Source organism: Delphinus delphis, chromosome 2 (genome assembly GCF_949987515.2).
Source record: "Delphinus delphis chromosome 2, mDelDel1.2, whole genome shotgun sequence".
NCBI lineage: Eukaryota > Metazoa > Chordata > Mammalia > Artiodactyla > Delphinidae > Delphinus > Delphinus delphis.
Window position 1 is genome coordinate 104,507,108 of NC_082684.1, and position 27,343 is coordinate 104,534,450.

Consider the following 27,343-nt stretch of genomic DNA (forward strand, 5'->3'; position numbering starts at 1 on the left):
ATTCTTTACATTTTAAAGCTGGAATCAGCAGTAGCCCTATGGGAAGTAAGACAAAGCATTGACTTTTAAATATAGACTTTTAAAATGATCGGTTGTTTTCTTTTGGAACTAGAATTAGAATAGTTAATACTCATCCACAAACCATTATTATGTGTACATTATTGTTGCAATTGTGATAACAGAAAATTTTATTTATTTTTATGCCAGCTTATATTGTGAGAACACATTTAGTCAGTTTGGGTTTTATCAGTCCTGTTATGCTTGTCCTTGGAACATCTTTCGCGTATTCGAGGTTTGTAGTTGAAAAGTTTACTGTAAAAAAAAAATCAAAAACAAAAAAATGTATTGTTTTTACAGAATAAATTTATTGGAATGTGTACTGGGAGTAAGGTTTGAGGTTGTAAACAACTAAGTTAGTGTAATTTGGCTTCATATATGTAATGTGAGGTATTAATGTAATTCATATATTAAAGCAAAAATTGTTAACAGCAAGTTGACAATAGAATCAAGTGCAGGTGAGGGTTTTCTTTTTTTTTTAAACACTCTATGGATTTTAGGGTTTTTTTTTAAACACTGTGGGGAGGGAGAGGAACTGGCTACATGATTGCTTGCACGTCTAAGATACTTACCAGTTCAGTGGACCCTAAATTCACACACTTGACATTATCCATGCAGTGATTTGGACCCCATTTTCTTTTGGTTTTCTTATTTTGGTGAAGAGCTTGTAAATAACATGAAGGAAAAACATGAGTGGCCCTAAAAGCTTAGGGCCATTGATGATGATGATGGTAGTGGTGGTGGTGGTGGCGATGATGGCAGCTGAGGGCATGAAAGCGCCACTTACCACTCCCGGGCTCTGAGGCGGCGGCTGGATTTTTGCTTTGTTTCTCTGACTTTTAGCAAATATTGACTTTCCTCTATTATACTCACTCACATTTCCAAATACGAAAAGTTCATTAAAAGATAGTAGGAATGCCAGTCCACTTCTTTTTCCTTAAAAGGTACTTTTTAATTTTGAATATTTTAATTTAAAAGTAATGAAATTTAATTAATTCATGAAAAGTCCTCTTCATTGCTCACACTAAAACATGAGAATGTAGATGACATTTTGAACTGGAAATATAGCTGACAGATTTTTAAAACAAAAGGCGTAAAGACTACAGAACTTTTTCTGAAAAAAAATATACAAAATGTTTCAAATTTAGTAAGATTTGTCTTCATAAAAGACCAAAAATAATTTATTAAAAATATACACAGAAATACAATAGAAACATTTCCAGTCATCAATAAAATAAGGGTAATGATAAAGTTATAGATCCCTCCTTAGCTACTTAGACTCACAGAAAAATTTCAGTAAAAGCAATTTTTGAAACAGCAGTAAATAATATACTTTCCTTGGGAAAACATTTTTCAAACAACATTTTTAAATATTCTGATAATTTGTCTTTTATATTGAGGTTGATAATGAAACATATAGATCTTATATGCAAAAATATTTCTCCATCTGTATTTGCTACTTTGAAATTTTTAATATGCATAGACCATTTTCACTTTTGAACAGTTTCCTTTTCATGCTCACTATTATAGGAGCTAAATTGTAATTTTTCACTTATATTTAAAGTGTGCAAACAGAATATTGAGATAGGTGGTCAAGTTTATTCACAAATAACTTGAAATATATTTCTTTAAACAAGCTTTCTGAATAACTTCAATTTTCCTTCAAAAAAAGAAAATTTATCCACATAATTCCTATGATAGCTCACATATACAGTACGGAGCAAGAATTTATGTATTCTTAAATGTTCCTGTATGGGAAGAGAGTGGAATGGGACCAAATATTGGTACCAAAATAACAAAAGTCAGTAATCTAGAGAGAAAGAACATAAAATAATGCTTTTATTCAACTTTTTCATCTGCCTTTGTTTTTATGAAGAACTCTGGTTTGTAGATACAGCGATAGGCCAAGAGCTGAGGAAGAACTCCATATGCTATGTTTAATGCTAAAAAAAGGATTTTCGCTTCTTCAGGGACTCTGTAGACATAAGCAGTTCTAGCATGAAGAGAAGCACCGATGTGAGAAAACTGAGCCTGTGGCATTAAAAAAAGGGGGGGGGGTGGTAAGCATGAATTTTGTGTTTAGTTGGATGCACGATGAGTTCTGAATGGTTCATTCAGACCATGCTCCTGTGCCCTCAAAACCAGGACTTGCAAACAATCCATCGTCTTCAGTATTTCATTGAATTTAGGGCTATTCTTGACTTAACTTTTCAAATAAAGTAAACCTTTAGCACGTCTTTATCAGGCTAGCTGTTTTTTAACGCATCTAGTGCCCCCATACCAAACAGTAGTGGCTCAATTTGACAAAAAATCTGAATGAAATCTGCTTTTTCCTGATTTACCTTCTGGAGATATCCTATATAGGAACTCAGTTGTGGCTCACAAAATGTGTTCCAATTAAAATGAAGCAAGTACAGAGTTTAGACAGCTTAAAATATTTTTAGCCTAACTATTTAAAGAGAAGCACTGAGAGAGGGCCTCAGCTTCATTTATCAGTTCTTTCACCTACTCCTTGGAGCAAGAGCTCAAAGCCTTCATTATGCATTTGTTTGTTTATTTATTCACATATTTTTTTTTTATGCAACTTAAAAAATACTAAGGGTTGTTTTGTAAGATAAGGGTGGGCGTAGGGATTTGGTTGCTCTTTATAAAATGGCAAATATACATGCAGGCAACCTTTTCAAATCAAATTATTTAGAAGTATGGCTTGTCAACATAATCTGAGTTTACAAAACAGAAAGGCAAGAGCTTCCCATTTGTACTTAGATTACTTGTTGAGAACATACATTCAGAATGTGCCAGTTGGTCTTTTTTGATACTTTTCGTAAGCACAGGGGAATCTATTAGAAAAGGCTTCTGTGAAAGTATTTCCTCAGGATCCTTGTATCATTACAGAATGCAGTCCTGGAGTCTGCATTTCATATCTTACTGAAATTCAAGATATACACAAAGGATTGGGAATCTAAATGTAGTAAGTGGTGACTTAGTTCATCAGGATCAAAGTGAAGAGACAGAAGATACTATAATCTAAAGAAGGCACAGAAGTAACAAGAATGAAAACTAAATAATTTGCTTTAAATACATATGAGTTATCTTACATTTCCTTCCATATGAAATCAGTTTATTCTGCTAAGTGGTTAATAAATCAGTTTATTCTGCTAAGTGGTTAACACAGATAAAAGTGTTACTTAGCACTTGACTTTACTATGATGAGCAAAGGACAAGTTTTCATAAGCAGTATGTATACAGATTGTATCAGTGACAGATTTTAACAGGTTACATTTTTGCAAGTTACTGATACATTCTGGGGGCCTCTGGTAGTTTTGCTGCTTTCTGGAGATAGAAATTAAATTAGTGTGGTGTGTTGCCAAGGACCCAGGGACCAACGCCAATGCCAACGCAGGAATCGTCTGTCTGCATTGTGATCTGTGAGGCACTGAGAGGGCTCTGCCCTCAAACACACCTCCCCCGGGGCACATGCCCAAACAGAACCCAGCAAACGTTAAATATTTCATCTCTGGGCTATGAAGACAAAACACCTTGAGAGTAAAGGGCATTTGAGAGGCTGCCCTGAGGAGCTGCTCTTGTGGACATTCTAGGAACACTGAACAGGAACTTGGCCCCCGTCACTATTTTCTTCTAGGGCCTATTTTGAATAACAGTATTTTTCTGAATATTGTAACTAAATTTTTTCTTCTGGACTAGAGGCCAGATTTGAACCATGGTTTTAAGAAATGTGCATTTGGTGTCTATCTTTATAGACACTTATACACATCTCAAAAATCACCAAATTTGGGGAAATGCGGACCATAGTTTGAGAGAATAATATGAGCAATCATGCCTACTTGCATAGGGAACCTGCTAAAGAGTCTGATTTCGTAGGCTTTTTTGCTGCACTAACCGGTGCAGTTAATACCTCATTTTCACAAACAGCAAACTCATGGCAACATTAAAAAATGATCGTGTCCTTAGATTAGATTGTAAGCCCACCGGGCAGGTACTGTGTCTGATGTTTTGTGTGGCACCTATCACATTGTTAGAGCTCAATAAACGTTCAACAGTAATGGTCTTGTGACTGTCAAAATACAAAAAAGCTTCTACAAAGCATTTCTCTATTTTTATACCTATTTTAGTAGGCCTTTTGCTTCAAAATTGTTTAACAAGGGGCAAAGATGATTGCATTTCTAATCAAAAGAGGTATGTAATTGAGAGAAAGAGCCTGAGGCCAATTTTCTGCAGTTCCAGTACTGCTCATGGTTCTAGTGGGTGTATTTACAGTGGCCTCACCTCTAGCTGAGTGAGCAATCCAACCATAGCTTCCTCCCAAGACATATGGTGTCCAGTTTCCAGGGTGCTGAAGTTTCAGAAAACCCTCAGTCTCACTTGAGAAGGGTTCCCTTCCCAAGCACATAGCTGCTAAGGGGCTGCACCGTGTCTCCTGGGTGATTTTCCCACCAGCACATGAGACCTCCTTATGACAGGGCCGAAGAGCTCAGCCTGAGCACTGTGCTAGTAGGATCTGGTGGCTTGGTGACCTCAGTGCTGCTGAACTGACACATGGCCAAGATGACATGTTCAAGTTATGGGTCCCAGAAATTTCTCCAAAATTCAGTGATGTGAGGTTGAGCCCCTAATAATTTTTCTTCTACTTCATTCTAAATCATTTTTCACCTTAAATTTAGTTAAGAGATTTACTTTGGGTTTTTTTTTTTTTTTAAGAATGGATGGTTGGGATGGAAAATGAGGCAATAAAGTCAAAGAAAAAAGTTAAATTTTAATAGCTGTGTTTTCCTATAGAGACAGCCTGGAAAGAATTTGACTAAAAATCACAATCTTGGTTCCAGAAAGGAGAATTGAAAGAGTTTTGTGTGCCCACATAAATATTATAGGCAAAAACTAATGTGAACATTGGGACAGTAGCCAGGTTATTTGGCTGATTCGGTATAAATAGCTAATCTAGAACCGTGTTACCGTTTCTTAGGGTTTTCTGAGCGCCATAGTCTTGTGGTTAAGAACACTGAATCTGGAACCAGATTGACAGCGTCAAATCCCAGCTTCACCGAAAACCAGCAATATGACCTTGTGTTAGGTATGTAACTACCTCTGGCTCCTCACCTGAAAAGCAGGAGTCCACCTCATAGGATTGTTATACAGGTTCCATGAGTTGATCTTTGTCAAGTGCTTAGGACAGTGCGAAGCACATGGAGCTCTTCCACAGACAGATACAAAACCCAAGTGAAATACTTGCTCATGATCTGGCACTCTACTTGCTTGAAAACCGGGGCCCTTTGTTTTTAGATTCCCTTGCTGATCTCTTGACAATTTCAAGACTGTCTCCACCAAAGGACAACAAGCATGTAAAAAGACATTAAACCCAAGCTCTAGTTTTAATACTAAAAAAGATGTTTAGTGATGAATCACATCAGAAGCAAATGATTAAAATGAGATTTGCTTTAGTATCCCAATTATCCATGTTCTTCCTAAACCTTTACTTTCAGGTTTTCTTAAAGGCTTCCATAAAGGAAAAAACTTAATAAAACTTGTCCCCCAGTAGAGTCAACTCTTGACAACCAAATTATCCACAGATGAGCCTCCAGACCCTTTTGTGAGAAAGTATGTGGCACCTGCATAGCCAGGGGGTGGGAGAGTCTGAGGCAGCAGGTGGGAAGGGGCACTGGCATTGCCTGACTGAAGCGGAACTGCTCCTGCTTCCATGGCTGCGAGCTGTTAATTGGATGGCATGGCAGGCTCCCTGCCAAACCCACTGTGAATCTGTCCCAGAGCTTTCTTCCAGTTTCTCTGATTTTTAGGTAATTATACACAACACACAGCTACAGATTAATGTATCTTCTGAGCAACATAAGGCATTTCTCCTCCGAACTCTTACTGGGAAGCTTCTAACAACAACATTAACAAAAGCAACAAAGAGGCCCACAGCTTATAATGTGCCAGGCACTGCTCTACGCCCTTTACACATATTACCTCATAAAATCCTTAACAGCAGCTCTATGAGAAAGGTACTATTATTATTCTTACTTTATAGAAGAGGAAACGGGATCAAAGAGGTGAGTGACCAAGGTCACTGAAGTGATCAGTGAATGAGATTCGAACCAGTCTGCCTCCAGAGCTCATGGTCTTAACCATATTAACTATATCTTTTCTTTTAATTTTCAGTGATATTTTAGCAGAGAAAAATTCTTCAATTGATTAAAAAATGCTAATAAGTAGATCTAAACAGCCTGTAATACTTTTCAAATTAGACTTGAAACTTTAATTTTATATGAAAAGACCCTTGGGTTAAAGTCCCCAGTGGAACTCTTCGGTGTAAAATGTGTCCTGGTTTTATTGCATTTTAGTTTACCTTTTGATTTATCTTTTGATTTCTGAAGGCAGCAGGTTTGGCAGATTCCTAAATGGTCTGAAATGAGGGACCTAATAACTACTAACCATGTTTTCCATTGACTTGTACTGGTCAAGAAGTTTTTCAAGGATTTTTTTCTTATTATTAAGTCACAGGTTCTTGGGAGTTCACTAGATCTTACAATAAAAGCATTGATAAAGTTAGTGGGATCATGAATACATAAAGCTTCTAAATTAGGAATGGCAGTTTTAGCAAGCTCGGGGTGCTAATCAAGGTAATGGAGAGCTTCTATGATGAATGTGTCCGATATCCTCTCAAGATGAGAATTCATTTCGTGAGCAAGTATTCGCTTCATATGCACTGTTTTGTTGCAGTATGATCTGTAACTTTTCCATAGGCTGAACACTCTGAATAGGTAGATATTAAAGCCCAGCTAAGAGTTATGGGAATGTCAGACACATAATTCTCAGATTACACCATTCTTCTGTTGGGTTGGGAGAAACATCCTTCTGGCATTGATAGAATCTAGTTGACAGCCTCAGGCTACCTTTGCAAATTGGGCAGTGATGGATGAGACCAGAGATTTCTTCAAGGCCTGGCGTATGGCTGAAACTGCCACTGCTGCTGCCAGCCGCTCTGCTATCCACACTGCCTTTCCCAGAACCTCCTGGCTGGAGTCACAGGTGCCTGTCTGCAAGCTTAGCCTCACTAGCAGGTACAGGGTAGCGTTCATCTTACTGTTACAGATTTAAGTACCCATTCGCCCCCAAGCTCTGACCATCCTAAGCCTCCTGACTCTGCTGACCCTGTGCACATGGCTAGGCCCTGGCCTAGGTCTTCTGCCTAGTTCTCAAGTTGTCTCCTGAGACTTGACCAGGTCCAACACTTGGCCTCACTCTTGCCAGCCTCCTAGCTGATGACACTCGGTGTTCCTGCATCAGGGCCTGGTGCAGGGCAGACCAAGGTACATGGCATGCAGAGGAAGCTGGATTGTGCAGGCAGAGCACACGGGTAATGAGTAGATGTTGAACCCTGAACAATCTAATCAAGGGGCTGGTAAGAGTGGGGCGAGTGGGAGGCCCTCTGTACCCTCTAACCAGGGCACACTCCAACATCTAAACGCTTCCACAGTCTTTTCAAGTCTATTCAGCCAGTAAAGCCCACAGCTCAGGTGTCATTGCCTCCCACTCCCAGAAGGTCCTCTAACTCCTACATGCCACGTACAAAGTCTTACTCTGCTGTAGGATTCTGGAGCATAGTTGGTTGTTTGCATGAGGAGAGGGATAACACAACAGAGAAGAATATGGGCTTTGGAGTCAGATGGGATTTTATATCCCTCTTCTAGTAACTTTGTGACCTTAGGCAAGTAACTACCCTGGGTCTCGGCCTGCTTATCTTTAAGTGAGGCTTTTGAAAAACTTGCAGAGATGATGCTATGTGTTCACACAGTTTCTTCTGAGGCAGACAGGAAGACCACATGTATCAGCCTCCTCTGCAGTTGGGTCAGTGCCAGGCCTGACTTTTGAAAATATCCCACATGATCTTTGCACAAGCAATAAATAAAACTTTATTTTTAACCACTGGGTATTTGCTACTCCAGCAGAGCACACAGCCTGTCTTTACACAAATAGGTAAGTAAAACACTTAGCATGGCTTGCCTTGCATGAAGTAAGCTCAGACTATCGTAGTGGCAGTGGAGCTGTAAAAAAGTGGTGGATTTGCAAAGTACTCTGGCAAGAGAACTAACCCGACCTAGTGATGGGCTACATGTAGACGGTAAGGGAATGGGAAGCGTAAAGAACTACTCCACATTTTTGACTTGAGCTGCTGGATGCCAGGAAGGGCTATTTTCAGAGATGGGGAGATGAAAGAGAAGTTGTGGGGCGGATCAGGAGTCCTATTTTAGACATTAAATCTGAGATGTCAGTAAGACACCCAAGTGAAAAGAAGGAGTTCGGAATTAAATATAAGAGTCTGGGAACAGTTTGAGCTAAAGATGGGAAATGAAAAGTCATCACCTTATAGTTGGTATTGAAAGATATGGAAATAAAAACCCACACCAAGGCCTGAGAAATAAGGTATTCAGAGGTCTGCAGAGGGTACATACTAATTCTCTTTCCTTATGTCCTTCAAGGAAAGGACAGGAACCATTACTTCTGAATACTGCATCAACTTTTTTTGATATTTATATTCTAATTCTATAGTTAAGAAGAAGTACCTCAGACTGCAAAGATTGAGCCCAGTGTATTAACCCATAAATGCTGTTACTGGTTTTAAAGCCTGTAAATTCTAGTGTGTCTTTTTGCCATCATAATTATACCGTAAGTATAATTAACTGTATATGCCTAGAGTTCCTGGATGAACCTCATTTTTATGCCTGCTTAAAAAGAGCGGGACAAAGATAATGATTTTAAAAGATGAGTTCACTTGGGTTTTCTAATTTACAGTAAGAAAAGAACAAAATAATTTTCTTCCTTGTTCATAAGATCAATTTGTTTTGATAGGTTGTTATCTTATAAAAATATGCTTTGAATGATAATTCCATAGATAATTTCATTCCCAGTTCAATGAAGTAAGCATTCACTGAACATCTACTGTAGGCCAGAGGCTTGGCTAAGTAGCAGAGGGGAGGAATGGGATGACAGGCCCAGCTTCCCAGGAGCAGAACTTTTTTAAAACCAGTTTCCCTGGTCCTGTGTAGCATAATATAGTGAACTTCTGAAATCTTAAATTCAGATAGACATCTTAATGATAACAGCTCTCAATTCTCTTTTAGTAGCTGTGGTGTTCAGAGACTGGGAAACAGCAGTGCCGCTTGCTGGGTATGTGACCTTGAACAAATCATTTAACCTTGCTGGGCCTCAGTTTCCTCATCTGTATAACTGAATGGCACACCTACCAGATTATGAGATTTAAATAATGCAGAAATGTCTTCCAAAGAACTGTAAAGCAAAGGGCACAACATATCTAATAACTGTTCCCAACCCTAAAACACGGAGCAGAGATATTTTTTAGACACTCAACAATGACAGCCACATCCCCAATAAACTTTCTTAACAGCATATTCTTAGTACCTGAGCTACACCTCCAGCATGTATCAGTGTTATGTCAGGCATCCAGGAGCATCCAGGAACCACCAAGCCATAGAGCGCCATCACAAAGTAAGGGACGGAATAGAACAGATACGCCAGCATCTACATTGAACAGAGGAATAACGTCATCAGTAAACTAATAGTTAATCTGGCCTTACGAAAAGCACAACATTTTCATCAATTAACATTTTCGCCTTAGAAAACGTTAACTCCTATTTCCTACATGGTATCACATTTTCCCATTCTTTAAAAAAAAAAAAAGAAAATTAATTTTAGAAAAATCTTAGGCTTCATAACTACTTGACCTGGATTTTAGCATAAGCAGCAGGATCCTTTAGGTAGGGCTCTTGAAATTGCGTATATAATCGGCAGAGCTCAGCTGGGCAATCCAAAGCAATCTACGGACAAAAATGAATGCATTATAAAGATACAGTCACATCTGGTTCTTATGTTTGCTGATAAGGCTAAACGTGCCAGGTTTAGTCACAAGCTGCTTTCTGTTTAACAAAAGCTATTTTAGAAGCTCATCAGTAAAAAAGGAAAGAAAATAAATATTCTACAGATTTACTCTGAAGAGATTAAGTAGAGGTTAATAGTGGAGAAGGAAATGGAAACTAATGCCCTGTTCTTGGGATCTTCCGAGTATTCAGTTTAAATGTCTAGGTTTGGCTAACCAAAGCACAGCTTGCTTTAGATCATCAGTTTCACTTTTCCTGGGAATAACTCACCAACTATTCCCGGCAGGAAGAAGAGTACATTTCGATACCAAATTCATCTTAACTGTGCTTTGCAAGATTCAGAAATAGCATCCTCCTATCTCCAGTGCCTCACAGAGTAAATGGCCTTTGGGGGCAGTAAAGGATAATGATTTGAAAGTGAGGTCCTCTCTGAAGCCACCTCCTGTATCCACTTTGAAAGAGGGCAGAGCAGATTTAGTCACGGCAGAGTAGACTTTAGGCCACAGAACAGACAAAGTGTCTCTCTGGCACATTACTGGGTCCCCTCTGAGTCACCTCCCTCAGGTACCATTCCTTGTGTCCTTAGCCATAAATGTTGTCCCGCCTAAATAACATGAACACGTCAGTGGCAGAGTTGGTAAAAATGGGCCCCAACCTAAAAGCCCCACCTACCAAAGGGTACACACTCGCCCATGCACACGTTTTTCTCATGTGCACAGGGGAGTGGAGATGGCTATGCAAGAAAACAGTTGGGGCTCATTTTTATTGTTGCTGTTTTTGTTCTTTTGACGTTAGGAATTACAGCAAACTAAACAAAGAATGGTTTCAGTGCTCTGTGGTCCGAGCACAGCCTATGGCCCTGCTTTCTCCTTTACTTCCCTTCCCCATGCCACTCCTATTAGCCAACTCTGCTCCAGAAAGTTTCTGATGATCCAAAGAGGGAGACAGCTCTTAAGGCTACTCACCCTGACCCAGCTAGCCGCCCCAAAACAATGAATCAGCTGCGTCAGTTTACACTTGCCACTCTGCCCCCCAACTGCTGTGCAATGCCAGCAGCCTTAGAACAGTAATTGTCATTAAAGCTGAATATAATTACCCGTATAATTCTGGCTGCTCAAATTTATTGCCACTGAGAATAAACCATGCAACTGGGATATTGTGAAGGATCCTCGATCAATAAAAATAGTAAGAGCAATCACTTACTGAGCGCTTATTAGGTATAAGGCCCTCTCATTTAATCTTCAAACAGTACTGTAAGGTAGGTACTGTTATTTTACAGAGGAAGAAACTGAGGATCAAAGAGGTTAAGTGGTTTTTCCAAGGCCACACAGCTAGTAAATGGCCAGGAGTCTATCACTGTACTCTGGTACCCCTTCCTCAATCCCATCTCCCTACTCCTGAGAACACATGGATGCTCTGTGCCACAGTCTGACTAGTCTTAAGTTACCACCCTTACCAAAGATACTCAAATCAGAAACATCAAAGGAACCAAGAGAATGAGACTCATGGCTAATTTTTCAGGTACAGAGCTTGATCCAAGGACCTGAAGGAGGTGGTATGGAGCAGCCCAGAAGGGACCTACCCCTCTGGGAGGAGAGGTCTGGGGTGAGGGTAGGAGAGTCAGGAAGCAGGTCCAGGCCTCCAGGCTCTAATGGGAGGTATGTTTTGTTAGTGCACTAGGAAATCTGATTAAAAATATACTTTATGTTATTATGATCTCTTATGCTTACCAAGCCTCTAAACAGGCAAAATCCAGTTGCCAGAAGGAGACACACAACCAACATTAAATCACATGGTCTTCTCAGCAGATCTTTCGCTTGGATTTCTTGAATGACCTAAAGTAGAGTTGGTAACTAATGAGCAGGCCCAAGGTGCCAAAGAATAATCTGAGATCTACTGAAACACAGATACAATGACGATGGGTGATAAGAGAACGTTGAGGATTCAAAACCACTAGCCATGCAACAGGAAAATAATTTCTCCCCTCAAGTCTCAGTTCCTCATCTGTGAAATGAGACTGGGCCAGGTGATCTCAAAGGGCCCTTCTGGCTCTATGAGGCCATATTTTTTTTGAAAAAGCATTTTTATGATTATAAATGTAAAATATATTCATTTTTAAAAAATAAACCATTAACCCATCATACTTCTATTAACAGTTGTTATATTTTCCAGTCACATATATATAGTTATATATATAGATACACACACACACTGTACTACATATGTATGTATGATGTATAATCTACATCTATTTTTTCACAAAATTAGGACATAATGTATAAACAATTTTGCATTTGTTCTCTTGCCTCTCACTATCTACCTATCAGTACTTTATCACATTATTAAAAATTCTTCTGAAACAACATCACATGGAAGTGCCACATCTCTGATTATTGGACATTTAGGCATTTTCACTGTTACACTTAATGTGATGATGAGCAACTTTGTACATAAATCTTTGACAGCATCTCTGATGATTTTCTTAGGATAGTGCCCTAGAAGTAGAATTACTAGATTAAAAAGTTAGATTTGTTAAGGTTGATAAAACTGCCAGGTGGCTTTGCAGAGCGATTCTGAATTTATGTTCCTACCAGCACTGTATGACAATGCCTATTTCTCCCCGGCCATCACTGTGTTTTAACAGTTTTTTTAAATGAACAGTCTATGTGTCTTACAACATGAACGGAACGGTGTTGATACACTGACGTGGAGCCGAGTGAGGACCAAGGCTATGGTTACTGTTCGCTTATTTTTTAACAACCACCTCATTCCTCAAGAGGGTGTAAGGGAGTACCAGTTGTCAATGTGCCAAGCTGAGTTTACATAGCATGTGTCTAAATGTTTACAAATGAAGTGTCTGTAAATTAAAATGTATTTTAATGAATTCTATTGTAAGTCTTTTTGTAAAATGAAGAATCGTGTTCTGATTATCTCTAGTAACTCATATTTTCATATATCAATTTTGCTTAAAGGATCTTGCTTAAGGATCTAATACCTATGAAAGGAAGAGAAACTTAGAAAAATGTCACTAGCTTAGAAATGAAGACCTTAACAGAGTACCTGCCCGGCCAGTATTGTTTCACCTTGACCACCTCGGCTGTGAATGGAAGGGAGGTGTCTCAGAAGACGTCCTGTAGCCAGTCTCCATGTGCCTGGATCTCTTGGTAATCGGACCCTATGTCTGTGTGTGCTACCTGGAACAGCAGTATATCTCCAGCCTCCCTTTGGGGCAGTAGTGCATAGATATCTCTGAAAGAGGTACCCAGGTGCTCAGACTCCAGGCTGTTAACAGCCCCAGACAAACCTCACGCTCCACACACTAATGCGGAATCTGATGGGAAGAGCCAGTGCAACCCCTGGCACAGGAAGTTCCAAAAAGCATGGCCTGGCCAATCAAAGCAGATCTATTCACGCAGAAACAGACCATTCTGGCTACCGTAACTAAGGTGTGAACCAATGCTGCAGAATCAGCACAGTCACACTGATCGAATGCTCCAAAGGCTCCATCCCTGGAGGCATGGTTCAGTCCAGTATCCAGTGGATATGAGTGAGCCCTGTGAGTCTGAGAACAGGTTACATTTAACTTAATAAAATCACCTTTGAGGGATAATTATAATTTTCTGAGGGCTGATTATAGATTCTGAAACCAGCCCAGACAGGAAGACAAGTATATGGTATGCTTAAGAAAAAAGCAGGGCAAATGCGTGTTCCATACTTCCCTATTTAAAAAAGAGAAAAAAAGAGAAAGTCAAAAGTATATCCAAACACAACATGTAGAACACCTCCCCGTCTCAAGTCATCTAAAATTTTGATATAGGCCAGACAGTATTTTTAATGAGACCAAAAACAGGTCAATTTAAAATTATTAGGTGTTTATTAACAGGCATGCCCTATCTACAGTACTTGAAAAATAGACAATATAATATCCTGATTTCTTGCATGCATAAATAACTCTTCTGCATTAGCTTTCAAGAATCTTAATTTTCAAGTACATTTATCAAGTTCCCATGGTGTGTCAAGAGTTATATATAATACAAAGAGTTGTAGGAAATATTTTCACACTGAATGTAGCCATAAACACAATACTTACCCCACTAGATCCTTCTAAAAGTCAGGAAACACTGACATTAGATAGTCTAATTGTTCAGTGTATACTTCTGAAAACTGCTCAAAAGCATTTCTTAGAAGGTGAGATGGAAGGGAAAAGGAGTAATTCTGCAAAACAGCTTTTTTGGTATACTTGGAATTTCTTGGTTCTATTACAACCAAAATAGCTTCCCTATTTAAAAACAATTCCTATTGTTTCAGAAAAGGAAAGTGAACTTTAAGATAAAGTTTCTTACCTACAATGTTTCCTGGCACAAAAACAACAATGCTCATAATAATAGATCCGACCCAATATAGGCCAATGGTTCTGTAACTTTCCCTGTAATGAAAAAAATCCTGACTTAACACATTTGTCTTAGAATACTATTAGTATAAGATGCTCCACAATATTATCTTTGTTCTAACTAGTAAAGTACATGAGCCAAAATGTACTGAATCAAGAGTAATAAATCAAATACAAGGAACCCTGGTGATCAAACTGCATTTCCATATGTGATACGCTATAGAACCTCTTTGTGTCCTTTTGAATAGGAAATTATGCTTGCTACACTGATCTATTAAACCATACCATGGTCATCACTATCAAAGGAGTCCTGCATTTCACTATTACTTATGAAACTCACAGCATGAAAGTAAAAAGAAGGTTCACAGAAAATTGGATCCATATTTTAAACCATTATTAGTAGGATGTTAAGTGGACTTTCCCTGGTGTCACAGGATTTTAGCTAAAGCCCCAGAGATAAGTATAATAAGTGATACCTACCCCATGTTCTGAAGGAGCTGCTAGACACATACCCCTAATCTTAATAGGCGATGTTGACAAAAAGTGTTTGCAACTGATAACTGACAGTCACCTCCATAAGGGGCCATGAGAAATTCAAAAAGAGATTCTCTGACGGGAAAGAGAAGTGGAGAATACTGTGTGCTTCCTGCCCTGCCCTACCCCCCAGGCCACATGCATCAGATCCCAAGAGGCCCGTTCACAGTGACTGGGATTGTCAGCAGGGGGACAGACCAGAATCTTCCTCCCCAACTGGATGCTAACCGAACCACAGAAACACTGGCCCACTCCTGGCAGCAAGCAGAGCCTGAGCATTCTCAGAAATACCTGATGTGTTCCCTGGAGCTTGGGAACATTCATGAAGAGATGGGCGGGGGGGGCCTAGAAAAGTCCAGAAATTAGTTGGAACTGTCCTTGAGTGGATGACTGAGGGCATGGGAGGGGCACAGGACAGCTGGTCAAGCTGAGTTTCAACCTGGTGTGGGGCAAAATGCACGGCTTTCTCTAACCTGGAGCCAAGGGGAGGCCTGGGAAGGTAGCTGGGCTTGAGCCATCTTTTAAGGATCCCCACCCCAAAGGGCGTGCCTCCTGGGTTGCAGAGGCCCCAGCAGAAAGAAGCTGTGGGTGTACCACCATGGGCAGGAGAGTCACACAAATTCAGTCTGAGAGAGCATTGCTCATTTCAGGGATCAGTGTAATGCAGACGTTCCTTCCTGTGGTAGGGGTCTCCAAGAACCCACACATGTGCCCCACAAGACAGAGCCAGCATGTCCTAACGGAGGCTACCAATTCCCAGAAAACAGCAATTGTCGTGTTAGACTCTGCCCCGCTTCCTTTAACCCCATGTACATACACACATGCTCCCAGAGGAGCCAGCCGCAGAGCAAGCTGAGAAGGAATCAAGGGACAGACCACGCACCCCAGCCTCAAAGCAGGCCGCTAGGCCGCTAAGCTTCAGGGGTAAGCCTGAACTGGAGGGAGAGAGAGCTCTGAACTGATAGGAGTTTGAAGTTTTGAATTACTATGTGCTGGGCTTTAATTTCTGAAAATGAGACTGCTCTTATAAGAGAACATAATCAGAAAGTTAGGGGGTCTGCCCGAGCTGTCCATCATGGCAGAGGAGAAATCCAGAGGCATATGTTCGAAAGGCAGTGACACAAGGAAAAATAAAGCCATGTCTAACTTGTCTCCACAGACCCTAGATTCATGTCCGTGTGTACCTGCCTGTGTCTGTGCCTCTCTACATCCATTTTCCTTACCTACCCGCCTACCGATTGCTAAGGTAACAAAGGCACACCCACCAGGCGAACTGACTTACTCCCAGGCTATGGCTGCCACCATCACCAGATACATCAGATAATGAGCAGAGCCATCCCAGTAGCAGATCATGTGCCCATAGGCCGTGTTCAGATACGGTTCACCCTAAGGAAAGCATTAAACAGAAGTCCACTTTAAATATGACTCAGACACTTCAACACAGAACACCAGACCTGTATTGAAAGTAAAATAAAGCAGCAGGACATCTTCGTCTGCTAAAATGAAACTATTCTTAATCCCATACAATTACACAATTGGTAGAAACATGAAAATATACATTTACCCTGGAGCCGCCAGAACTAGGGTCTGCCACACGGAGTGGAATTAAGAGAATGCCTGGCCTATGCTAGGTCAACACAGGTGTGCACAGTGATGCAAAACTGATGGCGTTACAGGCAGTCCTGGCCGCATGATGAACTCACTGAGGCCAAGTCTAATCTGTGACTAAAGGTGTTTGGCTCTGGGCAGAAGGGGTGGCCAGGGAAGATCCTGGTGACCAGAGCCACTGGCTGACCTTCAAAATTCATACTGACCCAGAGGCTTGCTGGGATGAGTGTGAGGAAGGCACGCCTTTCCCCCGCCTCTGTCCCCAGTGCAGGCACAGACCGGCAGGCACTATACTCAGAGCTTCACACCCAACCCCTCGTTCAGCCTTCCCAACAACACTATGGGATAGACACGATTGACTCCATTTTACAGATGAGCAAACAGAGGTTGGAAGAGGTTACCTGACCTGCCTAAGGTCACACAGCTAATTCCTAGCAGAAACTATACTACCAAGAAGAGCTATACTTCCGAGAAATTTTTAATTTTATAAACACAGATTATATGATGAACGACATTTCCCTTTCCCAGGTGCTTATGTTTCCAGGTGGCTACTGTACAATCACTGTCAAACTTGCCTAGGTTTTTAGTGTCATTCTGGCTCCAACTCACTTTCCTTTCTTCTTTCTCCCACATTTGTGATCTCCTGCCTTGTTTCAGATGTTTTCCTAAGATGCCTTAAATCCTTTCTACAACAAGGAACAGAGCAGATCAACCAGCCCATCAGTCAACCAACCAAGCAGGGGATTCTCTGAAGCTCTGCACTCCCCTGGGGCAAAGACTGCTGTCTGTCATCTTGCCTCAAAAATCAAATCAAGTGAAAATCAGAGGTGGAGGAAACAACGTGAGTCATACTTCAGTACCCATGCCTGGCCCACATCTTTTCTCTCTGACATGATTTGATTGGATAATACTATCCAAGTTCATGGTTTTAATCATTGATGCGTACACACCTGGCTCTCACGGCCAGTGCTGACCTCTCCTGGTGGCTTGATGGGTATCTTCAACTGTCTGGTCCGTGGGCCCTTCAAACTCACCTTACCTCCTTTAACTCATTGGCTTCCCCCTTCAACCAAGCCCCACCTGGCCTCTCTATTTTCATGGCGACACCATTCAACTTACCCAGGTCAAAACCACAGGGTCGTTGTTCATTCCTTGTTCTCTTATGCAGTCTGTTGGCAAGTCCTATCAATTTTACCTCTATAAGGTCACCCCAGGCAACCCTCCCTCTTGTCATGGCCTAGTTCAAGCCCTCAGTGCCCCTCACTAGACCTTTCCCACATGGTCTTCCTACCTCTCTCCTCTCCTTCCGATTCACCTCACTGCTGCCCTGGCTCTTGACATGTCACTCTTCTGCTCAAAAACCTGCCAAAGCTACTGGTGGCTGCAAGACCAAGCCCCATCTCCCCTTCTCTGGCAGCCGGGTCCCTGAGCCTGGCCCTGCAGACCCTCCCACAGTTACACCCCAGCCCCCCATCTCATACCCTGTCTCACCACCCTCACCAGCTCAACCTCCAGGCCCTCTAGGTGGCTGCCTCCTTCCTGAAACCTCCCCGCTCTGGACTCAGTGGCCCTGCACTCTCCAGGCTTTCCTTCTGCCTCTTCGCCTGTCCCCTCACAGTCCACTTCAGAGGCTCCTGATCTTCTGGCCACGGTCTCCAAAGTTCCACCCTCGGCCCTCTCCTCTCTACCCTCTCCTTTCCTCCCAGACCTTCAGGTACCAACTGTACTCTGATGGTCCTTGTTCTCCTCCCCGAGCTCAACAGCTGCAAAGCCCTGCCAGCTGGGACACCTGCCAGGATGTTCCTTACCCACCTCAAACTCCACACGTCCCCAGATGAACCCAGCATCATCCCTGCACACATGTGCCCCAGGCTGGCAGTGAGGAGACATATGCTGTTTCTCCTCTCTAAGCCTCCTTTTTTTTTTTTTTTTTCTTTTTTGGCTGTGCCGTGCAGCTTGTGGGATCTTAGCTCCCCGACCAGGGCTGGAACCCACGCCCCCTGCAGTGGAAGCGCGGTCCTAACCACTGGACCGCCAGGGAAGTCCCTTCTCTCTAAGCCTTTGCCCACACTGTCTCTTCTCCTTGGCATGCCCTCCACCCCCTAGTCTATCTGGAAAACATTTATCATCCACGGCCACTGCCATTTTTAAAAAAGCCGAGGGCAGCGTCACCAACTCGCTGAGGCTCCCCCGAGTGCTCCCAGAGTCAGTTCTTCCTCAGTGCGCGCTGCGCCTGGCGTGAGCCTCTGTCTCTGCGCCTAGGACCATGCCATCTCACTGCCACATTAGCTCCTGGAGGGAGAAAGCAGGTCTTGTGACCCCCACAGTCTGCTCACCGAACATCTGTGGAACTGCATTTCCCCTTTTGTCCCTCTCCGGTTGAATAACACCAGCGTTCTTCCAAAAGCAGGAATCAGGATGGCGCCTCAGCCCTTACTCTCCCCATTGCCCCCAACTCATCCCCGAGACCTACTCATTCCAGCCGCCCAAGTTCTCTGAAGTCTGTCCGTCCTTCTCTACTGTCCATGCTTGGCCTCCGTCTGGGCCATCTTCATGCCCTCGCTGGCCCTGCAAAAGCCTCCTGACTGGTGTCCCAGCTTATGACATCGACCCTTTCCGTCAAGCCCATCCTTCTCAGAGCTGACTGCACTGTTCGCTGACTTAACATCTTCCCTCACATGCGGGACAAAATCCAAACTGCCTTAGCTTGCACACAAAGCTCCCCATTGTTTGAAACACAGATGAAGACTACACTTCCAGCTCTGCTCCTTATTTCCTGTGTGACCTTAAGTACGTTACTTAACCTCTCTGGGGCTGGATTCATCACACCATAAAATAAGGAAAAAGGACTAGCTCTGTCAGGTGCCAGGTAGGTCTATCATGCTGTGATGGGGGGAGGAGTGCATGTTCATCCTCACAATCAAATGGCTTTCTTAACTGCCTCAGTGTTTGGGGCTTTATACATTTAAGACTGACCTGGGCTTTCTTAGAGAGGAGTGTATTAATAACAGTAGATCCACAGATACTGGATTCATTTAAAGTAACCTCATTTATATTAAATACAAGTAAAGGGGAAAGGTGGTGGGTTGGGTGTGAGGAAGGAGCTGTAAGACCGAACGCCGAGGAGAACTGCCTCCCATGATCCAATCCTAACTTTCTGCTTCATCTTCCACGTGACTAAGTGTCCTGTGTCTATGGCAGCAAATGAAATACCGTGTGTCATCCCTGCTTACACTAAACGAAAGGATTTCCATCTCGAGCAATGCTGTTGGGGTCGCAGACCCTTTAGTTCAAGGCTGGTACTCGCTACCGACCCCGTACCTCTCTCAAGTAGTATGTCATGAAGCCGTCAATGATCCCGTCCTGTTCCAGTCCTATGATGAGGTTCACCACGCTGGTAAATCCAAAAACTGCATACACTAGAGCAAAGAAAGCAGGAGTTCAAAAAACCGTAGCTCAGGGGACGTTGCCTAAGAGCCTGGCGTTCGCCAGTAATGATTTATTTTCCTGTTTTCCAGAAGATACTGTGGACGTTGTCAATACGGACTAGAAGAACGTACCTCCTGTGCACGCAGCTGGATCTCTGCCCGTGTCATGGAGCTGGGAGAGGACACCCCCCGACCCAGGGAGTAGCGAGTGACAAAGTCACCCACTGACTGTCCCAGAGGATTCTACCAGCCTGCCCCACCCATCCTCCACTTCCTACACGTGGCTGCCAGGGCCACATCTGCATCCCACCTGGGTAGCGGGAACAAAACCATTAACCAGTGGCCAAGGAAGCACAGAGGTGACCCCCAGGTTTAAAACATGGACTCAAAAGAGATCATTCATCTCAATGGTTACCAAGCAGTCTGCCTCACGGTGTGTCCAACGCACTTGCTTTATCCCACACTGGAGATCCGAAAGACAGACAGTGGCTGACGTGCAAGTGACAGTGGCTTTAAGAAGAAAGGCCAGCGATTTTTTTAAAAAATGGATACGAGATGGAACCGATGAATGTTAAAGAAGGAAAGCCGTAGCATCTTAGAGAATCTCACTAAGGCTGTGAGAATCTCCTCAACGGGCTGAAAACTACCAGCAACAAACAGCTTAGGAATAACACTTTTTAAACAGTGAGTGATCAAATTTAGCGTGTGGCAGTTTGTCAATAAAGCTGCACGTTCAAGTTGTAACAAATCGGTGTCAAACTATGTGATGGGCATGGATGGTAGAAAAATCTGATGATGAATATCAAAACAGCTGTGAAAAAAGAAATGGAGAGGAGAGAGGGGAAGGTTAACTCACAGAGAAGGGAAGCTGCCCTTGCCCTGAGTCTGCGTTTACATCTTCCCCAGAAGGAGCAGAAGGCCCACGCGTGCCCGGCCCTGTAGACCCTGCCTCCCCGGGCCTCTGTGCAGGCCTCTGGTCCAGATCCCACTGACAGCGATGAGCCATCAGGTGATCAGCCACTGCGTGTCTCCCAGGAGAGGAAGCCTTCAGCACATGCTCATTCGGCTATTCTACCAACAATCGCCGATGCCAACAGGAGTGTCAGACGCTGGGTCAGAGATGGCAAGGATATTCTCTGCCCTCCAGTCTGGCCCTGTGGCTGCAGTGACAGACATGAGGACAGAGGGCTGAGGGGGTAGGAGCAAGGGTCCTCCACCCTGAGGAGTTGGAAGAGACATGAGCGCAGCTAAGCGTGGGCTCCACGGAGTGTGGAGGGAGTCGGGGGAAGACGGCAGCAGGAGACCAGTCTGCAGAGGGGGGCAGAGGCCAGATCAAAGGCAGGTGGAGTGGGGCCTTGAACTCAGACAGGCCCAGCTCATCTCCTGACCGGCTGTCAGGTCTTAGGTAAGTTACATCATTTCTCTAAGGTTCAGCATTTTTTACATGCAAGTTGGGAGAAAGTGTGCGGGTCAGTGCTGTCTCACTAACTGTGACCTTGACCACGTTTCTTAGCACCCTCTGAGCCAGATTCTTCATCTGTGCAGGGAGGACATTTGTTGTGAGGATTAAATAAAATGATACTGCTAATGCGGTCAGAGTCACACCAGGCACACCACAGGTGCTCAATCAGTGGTGTTTTTATTCCTTTAACATACAAGCGTACTTGCCAGGCAGTGGTCTAAGTACTTTACAACTAGTATCTAATGTTGGTACCAACCCTCCGTGGTAAGTATTGATACTATTATTTTCCTCATTACACAAATGTGCAAACTGAGGCCCCATACGGCTACGTTCCTACACGTGGCTGCCAGGGCCACATCTGCCAGGTGGAGGGCGCTGCAAACAGCAGGCTGAAGGCAGGAAGCCAGGAAGGAGCTGGTAAAAGAGCCGAGGTCAGAGGTCAGAGCATGGCTGGGCACAGGGGAGAGGAACGGAGGGGTGTCCTGCCTGGCCCTGGCAGCGACCTTCCCTCCACCAGGCTCCCAGCTGCGACAGGGTGGGGTCCACAGCCTGGGAGAGACTTTAGCTTACGGGAGAACAAAAATACTCCCACCCTTCCCGCCGCTTTACCAGGGGGCTCAGAGTTTTCACAGCCACAGAGGGAAAGAGACTGAGGCCCCAGTGTTGTGCTCTTAAGTGGACACAAAGTGTTTCCCTCCCATGGAGACGTACCATAGAACAGTGGGTCCCGGGGTGGTTTCCTTTTGACCAGGACACGAGCCAACAGGGCTACCAGGAACAGGATGAGGGCAGCCACCCCTACAATTGTCCAGGAACTGCAACAACCAGAACAGGGTGGTGGTCACTTATCAAAATAAACACACTGGTGTATGGAATTCCCTGGCTATTGAATGCATTCTCTCGCAGCTCTGCCTCTGCCTATCCCTCAAGCACTGTGGAGTTCATGAAGTTTATCCGCAGCACTTGGGCCCCTCTGGGCTGCCCCTGTGACTTTCAGGGACCAGAGGTACTAGGTCCTCACTCTCCTGTCATCCTGCCCACCTGGGTGAACCATGTGTCCGAGCGCCCTCTGCTGCTGTCCCGCTGCTTCTGTCCACCTGCTCCTCCAAGCCCTGTTCCCAGTGTCTGACAGGTCTAACCACTGAATCTGCCTCCTCTCTCAGGGCCAGCTGGAAACCCTCAGACCGAGCTCCAGGGAACACACAGGAGTCACAACTACATACACCTTCTCGGTGGACAAGCCACAGGCTGTGTGTATAATCAAAGGGGCCAGAGGACGAGGCCAATCCAAGGAGGGAAGAGCCTAGGCCGGGCCTAAGGCCAGAATGATGCCAGCGCCCCAACACCCAGGAAGCCAAGCCAGCATGCAACCCCATGCCCAGGGAGCCAGGGTGAGGCTAGGTTGGGCACAGCCCCTGGTCTTTCTCCTGGGAGAGGGCACGGCACCAAGGAGACTGGGGACCAAAGGCCCTCCTCAGCAGGACAGCACTAGGGCACGAGGCTTGGTGGAGTCAGCAGTCAAGGGACCTGGAGTCCAGTACCTACTCTGCCACTCCCTGTGTGACCTTAGGAACATCATGTCATTTCATCATCTGGTTTTTAATTCATTAAAATATATATTGAGGGAAAATGCCTTGCACACCCCTATGTGCCAGGCACTGTGGATGAAAAAAGATCCCTGTCTACATGGGGGGAACCTATCTCAATAGGCTCTGAGCTTTCTCACCCAGAAGGCTACCTCCAGTCCTAAGAGATGTTCTCTCTCTCACTCCTCCACGCCAACAAGGCATCCAGTTCTAGACAAAGCACCACCTGGCCCACTCCCATGGCCTGCTACACTCCTCAGTAGCCCTTGAGAGAGGCTGCAAGCACCACTCCTTAGCCAAAGCCCTCCACAGCATCACAGAGGATTTCTGGATAACGTTTGCCACATGCCCTGGGACTTCTGGAAAGTATCCTTCACAGCCCACCAATGCCTACTAATATCTGAGGGACGAACTTATGCTGAAGTTCACTCCACACACCTACAGCTGGAATGGGTGCTAGGCACCAGTCAGAAATCTGCCCCTAATGTCAGAGAGGTCAGTCAGGAAGTGATCCAACTCCTTGCAGGTAGATGGACCCCAAGGAGACTGGCCCCAGGTCCAGGAAAGCTGTGTCCCCAGCACCTGGCCCCAGGACCCACTTAAAGAGTAAAGGAGTGGGCTCTGGGCATCAGCAGCGCCCAGATTTCCAAATGCCATCCTAGACCTACAGAATCAGAATACTTCAGGGGTGGGGTATGGGAACGTGCAACCTTTCCCAAGAAACCTGGAAGTGTATGCACAGAAAGTCTGCCTCGGGACCTCTTTTAAGGTGTTCAGGAATTGATGGATGAATGAGGGAGGGAAGGAAAGGGAGAGGAAGAAAGGAAGGAGAAATGGGATGGATGGATGGGTGGATGGATGGTAGATGGATGGACAGATGGATGGTAGATGGATGGATAGCTGGATGGATGACAGGCGATGGGTGGTGGGTGGAGGGATGGATGATGGATGGTGAATGGATGAATGGATGGATGGACGGATGGACGATGGACGATGGATGGATGGGTGGATGGACGGATGGTGAATGGATGACATAGTTCTATGACAAGAATGAGGATGACCATGTCAGTGACCAGGCAAGAGACTGAAATAGGAGGTTTCTAGCGGTACACATCAGTGGATGCTCCAGGCTCCTCCTGTAGGGATGAGACAAAGGAGGAGAGGATGGAAGAGGAAGCTAATGTGGGTCAGGAACATGATGCTGGGCTGAAGTATCCGGTGAAGAGGGAAGAGGATAGTGTGTGATGTAAGCTGACAGACATTTTAATCACAGCCTGAGACAGGTAGTGGCCAGGAGACAACTCCCATCCCTGCTCCTACCAAGGACCTAGGCTCACAGCCAGCACCGTCACACAGCTGATGCTCTTCTGGACTATGAGAGAGCAGTGTGAACTGGTTCACGGTGTCCTCTCACACTCTCCACCTCTGGGGGAGGAGCAAAAAATGAAGAGAAACTGGGGCAACAGATCACCTGTGTCTCCCAGTGACAGCCAAGTGCAGGGCCTGCTCAGAACAGGGAGAAATGGATCCAGCAGGGACTCGGGGTGTGGGGGGAGGGGTAAGGGCTGCCACTAACCCAAGGGTGGAAATGTTGTTAGTCTTGGAATGTGTGTGTGTTTTGGGATGGGGAGCGGGGAGTTACTGATGCCCTTCCATGAACAGACAGCTACTGAGCGGGGTCATGTATGGGTGAGTATGAGCAGAGTGTTTGTGTGTGCGTGTGTGTTTGTGTGTGTGTGTGTATTTGTGTGTGACAGAGAGAGAGATCCCACCCTTTTCTGACTCCTCGACTTAATCTGATTTTTCTGTTTTTAAGGCTTTTGTAAAAGGTCTGGTGAGAAGGAAGCTTCAACTAAGTCAACTAATGCAAACTTAACGGGATAGCCCACTAGGCACGAGGCCCCGTGCTGGGCAGGACAATACTAAGGGGAGCTATGGCCTGAGAAGGTAAGTTCTGACCACAGGAAAGTAACTCTTGTGGGAAGAGCACAACCCAGCCGGGCTCAGAGGAGGGAGAGATCACATCTGCTTGGAGGGACCTGGAAGAGGAAGAGGTGGCATTTTCCTCTGGGCCATAAAGCCCAGGTGTGGCTTCAACAGTCAGCTACAGGGAGGAAGGCATCCCCGTCAGAGGGGACAGTGTGAGCAATGGCCGGGAGGCAGGAAAGTTAAGGAGTGTCCTAGGGGCACAGAACAGTCCTGTGTGGCTGAAGCACCAGCACAGTGGGCTGCGCTGGTGGGCTGAGGCAGAAATGCACAGGGCACTGGGGCAGGAAGGGGACCTCCCGTGGGAGGCTTTGCCATGGGCTGGGCCAGAGAGGGCCAGTGCCAGGGGAACAGGAAGGAGGAAACATGCTAGCCCAGCCCGGGGAATTAGAAGGAGACAGTGGGAGGGCTGGAGGGAAGGAGTGGAGAAAGAAGAGGGAGGAATCAAAGGCTACTGGGATTTTAACCTGCAGGAGGACAGGAAGAATGGTTGGAACCAATTATTCCAAACTCTGCAGGGCTTAGCAATGTGCTCAACAATACACAGCAATACATAATTCACCGTGTGTTCAGTAAATGCCATCACCATCCTCCCAGTGGCTGAGGCCAAAATCTCAGTCATCTCAGATCCTCTCCATGCCATGTGATCCTTCAACAAGCTGCACTGCCCCCCCTCCCAAACATCCCAGCACCCAGCCACATCCCTCTCCCTGCACTGCTCCCTGTTCCCCTACCTGGAAAGCTCTGTCCCCAGATCTTCCTGTGGCCACCTGCTGCAGCTCAAGTCACCTCCTCCAAGAAGCCTTCCCTGACCACCAGTCCCCCCCATCACTCTCATGTCGCCCCACTTTCTGTGCTGATGTCTATCTCAACACATGCCTCCCCAATCTCTTGTGGTTTGTTCATAGCTATTTCCCTGGCACCTGAAACAGTGCCAAGCATAGAATATGTACTCAATAAATATTTGCTGAACTGCCCATAATGCCATTTTAGGAGGGCAGGGTCCTCCATGCACTATATTCACAGACATGTGACATTCACTGCCCAGAGATGCTTCTTCCAGGAGTTGTGCCCCAAGACTGGGTCAGACCGAGGGCTGTCACCGCCCATGCCTAGGGAGCACTCAGTATGGATGGGTGCCATCTGGATAAGGCTGTCAGCAAGTGGTGGCCCCAGGAACAAGAGAGGAGCAAGTCACCGCCCTGTGGGCAGACACTTCTCTACAGCCTGCAGGTCTGGAGGGGGTCTGCAGCATACAGACTGATGCAATCTCCTTAGCACCAACTGCTGTGGGACACATAACAGGTTTACTTCCTCTTCCCCGCAGAGAGCAAGAAACATCAGCAGGCCCGGGGGTCTGTCTGGCACCTTTCCCACTGCTGGAGCAGGCTGGCTGCTGACTGGTGCCCATTGCTTGACCAGGGATCCCTCACAGAGGAGAGGCAGGGCTTTGAACCAAATCCATATGCGGCCTCCTTCAGCCCCACCCATTTCCTTAGCATGGAACTGCCCTGCCTCTCTGCCTCGCTGCCCATCCTACACAACACTGCGCCCTTACGGCTTTTTGGATCCCGACAATAGGATGCAAATATAGGCCATTTGACAGGAGAACTGAGGCCGGGCCCCACGGTTAGTGCCAAAGCCAGGCCTAGAACCCAGGTCTTTGTCTGTTCGTTCTGGGCTATTTCTGCTAGTCATTCACAACAGTTTCTAAAATTAATGCGAAATGACAAGTATGCGTGTGTGCATACATGGGAACGTTCCTGAGAAATGCGAAACGAACAAGGCACAGCCTGAGATAAGACCAAGCTCCCAAGTTGTCGGTGTGTGTACCGCCCCACCCCTGCCCCTGGGCACTTGAAGGTTAGGGGCATTGCCTTATTGACCTCTGTAACCCTGGATACCTGGCACGGGGCGGGCACAGAACGGACGCCCAGCACTTGCCCCCAGAATTGCGCCGAATGTCAGGGATGCCAGCCTAAGCGAGAACCCCGGCCCGCACGACTCCGGGCGCCTCCCTTCCTCCGGCTGCCCGCGGGGAGCCCTGGAGGCCGGCGAACCGCTGCCCTGCAGTTTGCGGCTCGGCCCCCTCTGAAAAGTTGCTAGGGCTCCTGACGCGCCGACCCCCGCCGCGCGCACCCACTCACTCGTGCTGGGCCGCCAGGTGGTTGAAGACGTAGGTGACCGGGATGGCCGAGAGGGACAGCACGAAGACCCCTGTGGCCGCCGAGGCACTCATCGCCGCCGCCGCCGCGCCGCTTGCCCTTCACCGCATCCCGCGCGGGCGCCCCGCCCCAGCTTCCGGCTGCGCCCGTGCCCCTCGGCCGCGCCCTTCAAGGCGCCCCGCCCAGCGCGCCCCCCGCGCTGCGCCCTCAGCAGCG

At 45.4% G+C, this 27,343-nt stretch overlaps 1 protein-coding gene across 3 annotated transcripts; it reads right to left on the bottom strand.

Annotated features, from left to right (window-relative positions):
• Positions 1–200: 200 nt before the first annotated feature.
• Positions 201–27,343, bottom strand: TM6SF1 (transmembrane 6 superfamily member 1). Of its 3 annotated transcripts, none has more exons than XM_060005343.1 (10): positions 27,110–27,343; positions 22,102–22,205; positions 19,822–19,919; positions 16,175–16,278; positions 14,312–14,394; positions 13,566–13,687; positions 11,699–11,803; positions 9,816–9,908; positions 9,493–9,612; positions 201–312 (listed from the first exon to the last, which is right to left on the bottom strand). In XM_060005343.1, the coding sequence occupies exons 1-10, from the start codon at positions 27,199–27,201 to the stop codon at positions 310–312; spliced, it is 924 nt and encodes a 307-aa protein (XP_059861326.1). In that variant the 5' UTR covers positions 27,202–27,343; the 3' UTR covers positions 201–309. The 3 variants fall into 3 exon arrangements, with proteins under 3 accessions (XP_059861326.1, XP_059861325.1, XP_059861327.1); XM_060005342.1 differs by lacking the exon at positions 201–312 and adding an exon at positions 1,542–2,088; XM_060005344.1 differs by lacking the exons at positions 201–312; positions 9,816–9,908; positions 11,699–11,803; positions 13,566–13,687 and having other exon boundaries at positions 9,527–9,612.

Bases quoted from the DNA above. Each gene is read 5' to 3' on its own strand.
- TM6SF1 (XM_060005342.1), bottom strand. From the start codon at position 27,201: ATGAGTGCCTCGGCGGCCACAGGGGTCTTCGTGCTGTCCCTCTCGGCC. The intron at 13,688-14,311 runs GTAAGAAACTTT...TTTTTTAAATAG, and splicing joins TGTGCCAGGAAACATTGTAG to GGAAGTATGGAACACGCATT. The intron at 9,909-11,698 runs GTAAGCATAAGA...TTTTGTCCGTAG, and splicing joins TTTGCCTGTTTAGAGGCTTG to ATTGCTTTGGATTGCCCAGC.